This window comes from Varroa jacobsoni, unplaced genomic scaffold (assembly GCF_002532875.2).
Source record: "Varroa jacobsoni isolate VJ856 unplaced genomic scaffold, vjacob_1.0 scaffold_1406, whole genome shotgun sequence".
NCBI classification, from domain to species: domain Eukaryota; kingdom Metazoa; phylum Arthropoda; class Arachnida; order Mesostigmata; family Varroidae; genus Varroa; species Varroa jacobsoni.
Window position 1 is genome coordinate 42,465 of NW_019214308.1, and position 6,000 is coordinate 48,464.

The window sequence follows — 6,000 nt, forward strand, 5'->3', positions numbered from 1 at the left end:
TTTATAAAACCTGACAGTACATCTAAAAATGAGGCAGTAGTAGACAATTGTCTAAGACTTATTTAGTTATGTACGGAGTGCAAAATTATCAGCAAAAAAAAAATTGATGCCATTCTAATTGCGAACAAATAAATAAATAAATATTAACCAGAACTACGGGAATACATACCTGTGTCGTAAAGCGTAGGCATATGGCTACATTGGCAAGATAGCACAAAATGGGTTCATTCTATGTGTCAATAAACAAAAACTGTTTTCACAACTTGTTGACTCTCATTTGCTTTGGTGGTCACCAGAAAGATACTGATAAGGAGTAACGATCAGCAAAAAGATACATCGCATATCGTGCCTTCAAAGCACGCTAACCTCATTGTAACCAAGTAGCCAATTGCAAATATAAGGTTTATTGAAGTGTTAAGACGTTTCAAGAGAACTCAACCGAGTCGCCCATCCTAGATAAATCGATTGCAACGTTTACAATATAGTTTCTTTAATTTCAATATCAGCCAATATTCTTAGATGTAATACTAGTCAAATATGTTGAAATTTATTGGATAAAGCGAACTACCTCCTGATGTCAATATTCACATTTTAGAAGGCATACAAAAAATGCTTGCACACAATAAAAAACTGAAAAATGTACAACTAAAAACGCTAACTATCCTTTAACTATGTGCACCTCGAAAACAGCGTCGTCCTTACAGGTCTTACAAAAATACCTCTCAAATTAACCTGATTTTAAGTTTGAAAGGATCAACACAAATTTCCTAGCACGCCAACAGAAGATCTGCTCATCTGAGGTGGCAACATTGCTGAATCGTGCCCTGTATCAAAAATACTTGGGAAAAATACGGAAAGAATTGGAGAGAAATGTCCACGACAGAGGAAGGAAATACTTAATCATAGATGAATATTATACTAAAGGAATGTTCTTAAAACTGTTCGCCTGTGTCGCCCGTGGAACGTGTCTTTAAATCACAATCGGATTAATACATTTTGGAACAAAAGCCGAACCTAAGACAAACTAATCGTTGCGTGCAAATCGCCTCTTATACGCACCTGTGTTCCAGCAACGTTCAACGGCTTTGTTTAAATGTCTCCACTTGTCCACCATTCGGGTTTATATCAACAATACAAGATAAAGTGGCACACACGCTCTCAAACGTTAACAATGGCCTGTAACCATGGAGATGGGGACATCTGATGAACGACATCGCGTATACGTAGAAACGCGCCGGCTAGAGTTCCTATATGCCTTGAAAGTCCATGAAGTTGGAAGTGAGCTAGGAATAGCGATACCGAGAAAAATTTCCTTAGATGTGTTTTTGTACGAGAAGCAGAATGATCTTTGAAACGTTCTGCATAAGTTGTGCGGGATGATAAAAATCGATTGTAGCGCTGCAGCCCTCAGGTTTTTAGGAGCGCCACCAACGGCAAACTGCGGAAAAGCTTTGACACTTGAGGCAAAGCAACATAAGCAAGTTGAGGTCTCCCCACGTAACAGCTCGTGCCCTGACGAGCTATATGCAGCCGGCATAGACTAACGTACAGAGACCCACGCAAGCCCCACTAGGAAAGCAACATGTTTGGGCCCTAGTAGGCGGGTATTCGTGCGTATAGATGGCGAAATCCTTCGATGTCAGCTTCCTGGATGAACCTACGCTTACCTCGGGAATGACTCACCGAATCTATTGAGAGCAGATGTAGCTTCACGCCGTATCTCTGTGAAAATAAAAAAAAGAAAAAAAGAAGAGGTTTGCTTATCTGATCTGCTTCTATGAAACGGGCATCTTTTTTATTTTCGTAAAACTGATTTAAGACGGCGTGCCCTGAAGCTTTTAGGTAGGGTGACAATTCCAACGTGTTTTATCGTGCTTTCTTCAAGTGTATAGGGTTCTTTGTACCACATAAGTCTTTGCCCACAAGTGATGCATACCACCCTTTGCCTGACATTGCATGCACAACGAGGCCCACATCCTCAGCTATGCAGAACTTTTGTCCAATCGTATATAGGCAGCATAGAACGCTGTATTGAAAATATCGCAGTCAGAAGTATATTTGCCAATTTTGAGTCAAACTTCTGACACATGTTTCCGTTCTCTTCGCGTTTGATCTGGCGCTTCAACCTTTTTTTAACCCAATCCGTTCCAACGATGAGAGGATATAAACATAGGAACCTTTTGGGCATACACTATGGACTAAGTCGACATTCATCGACACGCGGCTATTGGCTTTGCCAAAAAAAAACAACCTATAAGAACGCCCTGATTCTAAGCAGCTAGTAGAACGGCTGTCACATATTCTAAATTCATTGCATAGCAGTGAATTTTATCAGACAAGCTCACATAGGCATACGCAAGGTTACGTGTAAGCTTATAATACAAATTGCATTCTCGTTTAAGTATTCTACATTATAAAAAGCTGCGGTTCATGCGAAAGTTGAAACATATAGCGACATGATAGCCATAGACAAAAAGGCTTTAGTCGTCCAGGGGGAAAGGAAAAAAAAAAAGGAAAAACTTCTATTAGAGATAGAACGGTTCTCTCCAGTATTTTTTCTTATTCCGAAATTCTAATCTAATCATACGACTGCAGAAGGCAACACCATAAATGACCATCAAAATATAGACTGATTCAGTTATTTTATCCATTCGAAATGATCATGGTTTTTCGTCATTGGAAATGGCGATTGCGTCAAGGATCTCGAACGCTTGCGATCATCTTTGACTTGGCCTGCCATTTATATTTTAAGTCACCGACTGAGAGCTTAAAACAAATTACCGCTGGGGTATTGAATGTCGTCGGATTTCAACACTCGATCAATGTGAACCTGCAGAACTCTGGAGACCGGTTCCGCGTAGTTGGCAATTTTAACCTCAAATAGTTTTTCTTAGTTTGCAGCTATGCGTTAGCAGCAGTAGTAATGGTCGTAGTCCCAAAAATGTACGCATTTAAGCCTGAAATCATACCCTCTACAGATATTATTCATTCAGTATATTTTATTCCTCGACTAATTCCTATCTAATCTCTATCCATCAGTTACTAATGAACAGTGAATCTCCATAATTTTGCTTTTAGAGCATGCAAGATCGGTACCGTGTTGCTCCGATCTTCAAGGCCCTCTCTAGTTCGACACATGCTACGCAAAAAACTACCATTACTTTTTACATCTTGCTTCTCTATAGTTTTCTTGGTGCGAGTTTTTATCTTCATAACCGTTAGCTGTTCTTTAGAATCAGATTATCTCGACTATTGGTAACTTTGTCATCTGCTGTGATGTAATTACTTTTCGAGCTGAGCCAAAATATGAATGTACCAAAACAGACTTCATCTTTCCTACCGATATTCGAATCAACGGACTGATAGCAATCCACGTTGACGTCCTAGTAGGCTTTGCCTCATTGATTGACCTTCCCTGCGCCAATCTTGATAGGCCCGTGCCTACTAATCTTAGGTTTGAACCCGGACATAGACAGACATCGTTTCGTGTTTGGAGCGATCGTTTGATCGAATGCCTAACACCGATACTGCACGTAAAACTTGAAGAAATGGAGGCTCAGGCGACTAAGTTTTTCTCTCGTACTAATGAAGCAAGGTAAAATATGGCGGCACTGCGGGAAACTGTTAATCGAGAGGAAAAAAACCTATCATGAAGTCACTAATAGATAGCTCCATTGTGTTGACATTGCAGTTACTCTAATAGGAGCCAGGATCAATCCTTGTTCGTAACCCCCAGATTCGGATCAGGTGTGATCGTTCCCAACAGGTGTGCAGCGTACAGTTCTTCAAAGGAGGGCATGGTATTTCTGTAGGCAGTTGAAACGATAACATGTAATTGTCTGCTGACGTTGTACTCCTCACTTTAATCAATGGAGATTATTATCTATGCATACAACAGTGGATAATTGAAAAAAATCACGTTCAGGAGTACATATAGTACCAAATACATTGCCGAACTTTGTTTTTTCATGTTTATAACGGGAATGCGGACTTGCTAAGTTAACTGCGAATTGAGGAGGGAATAATCGTAGTCTGTTACATAGCGCCCGTAGTGTTACATCACATTAACAATTTATATATTTCGCAAAAATGCCTTTAAGTTCTTTGAAGCACAGATATGATAAAAAATATCGAGACGTCGATTTATGCGTATCAATAAAACTAGCGAATGTTCAGATGCAAATGTTTACAATTTTTTTTTTTGACAAATTCATCATTCGTGTTGAAAAGTCACAGCGTATACGTAGTACTGTAATGCTCTAGAAACGCATGCGCTAAAAACTATGATAGCTTACGCTACGTTTTGCTCAGTACTAATTCTGTTTAAGTTAGCGCGTAGTGCTCAATTTAGAAAAATATGTAAAATGTCATCCATACACCTCGCTATCGGCCCCCCTCTGAAATGGTAGCAGACGCTACCGCCATTCTCAGCTCAGCGACAAAGAAAATGGTATCAAATTAACGTTTAGCCTTCCTTTATCACAGAATGATAAATAAAACTTTATCACAGAAATGGTACGACACATGTCCTACGAGTGACCTTGATAAGGACACATAGGAAAAATGGAAACCAGAATTTTATTCTAAAATTTGTATGCCATACGAGTTGAGTGTGACCGCTCGAAGTGATTAGGAGACAAGAGATTAGAACTAAGCTATGTAGGCATCGTCGTATACAGTGGAAGTCTGCCGTAAAATGGTACAATGCTCTAAGACGCTGAGACTAGCCTAACCGATAAACTCTAAGGAGAGATTTCCCTTAAAAATAATACTTAGCTTTTAATTTATTTCGTCATCATCTACGCTTTTGTCAAGTAAATCTACAAGTTAAATATGGCATAAGATAGTAATATACACGAGTTTATAATAAGGATTATAATATGGTTTTATGGATAAAGTGGCAAAAAATTTGCATGTGTTTTTAGTTGAATCAGATACAGAGAGGTATTCAAGTTTTTTACTCAATTTCAAAATATTCTTCTCAAATAATTATTTACTTTGCATTTAAAGAAAACTACGAGTATCGATTTTTGCATCAATATGTCTTTCTGTGTAGCTTCACTTGAAACAGATCTGAGACATGTTGTTATATCATCAGACACGGAACGGGGAAGAGGCACATTCGACATCCATTATATATATCTAGTTATGTTGTAGATTTCTTTCTGGTTTCGACTATAAGACATTCTTTCGTCTAAGTTTGTTTAGAAAACGACGTCAATATTATTTCAACCAATAGAAACAACATCGTGGTCACTGTTCAAGAACATGCTGCACGTCGTAACCGCGCCTTTTCTTGGACGGATTAAGCCGCATCGCCTTCAAACGCGCTCTGATCAACGCTTTACAGGCCGACTGGGTAGCCGAGCCGAATGTAATCGAAGGTCATGCTAATCTATCTCACTCTAGAGTTACAAGTGGCAGGACATGTCAGCCTGATCCGAGTTCGTTTAAGAGGGCCAAATCAGCATCCCGGTAGAAACCTGTAAGACGACCTCTTTTCAGCACTGCCCCAAATTGAGATCAGGTACATTGCAGCTCCACTCAAGCGTTTAATCTAAATGATGCTCTTTGATCATTAGACAATGTAACAGGTGTAGATCCCAGTTGCACATCTGCCTATTTAAACCTCTTTTATCTAGATTTTTTTAAATCTATTCAGTTTATAGGTAGATGCATGGTTACAGGGAAGAGCTACCTGGTATCGCATCTTAAAGCAGACCGCTAGCAATTTAAGGTATACAAATACATTTTTTTGCTTCTATCAGTCACTAATTTGCCAGAACCAATCACTAGCGGCGAGTAAAAATACTCAACCAGAAACGTGTTTAGTTATGCCGCATGCATATGAGAAAGTCATGATAATACGTTCGATACATGTTTTTCAATAGTATGTTAAGTATCATCATTTAAGGATATAGGATTCAGTGTCGGCATCCTTAATAAACCATATATTATATACGTAAACCAGTATCATTAGCATATGAACTAAAAGCGTCC

The 6,000-nt window shown here is 39.0% G+C and overlaps 1 protein-coding gene across 1 annotated transcript in view; it reads left to right on the plus strand.

The window, feature by feature from the left end:
* Positions 1-4,132, plus strand: part of LOC111269689 (uncharacterized) — a 42,163-nt gene extending 38,031 nt beyond the window's left edge. The window contains exon 7 of the mRNA XM_022849479.2: positions 3,692-4,132. Coding sequence (XP_022705214.1) covers positions 3,692-3,812 — 121 coding nt within the window. The 3' untranslated portion in view covers positions 3,813-4,132. The remainder of the gene's footprint in view (positions 1-3,691) is intronic.
* The last annotated feature ends 1,868 nt before the right edge of the window (positions 4,133-6,000 follow it).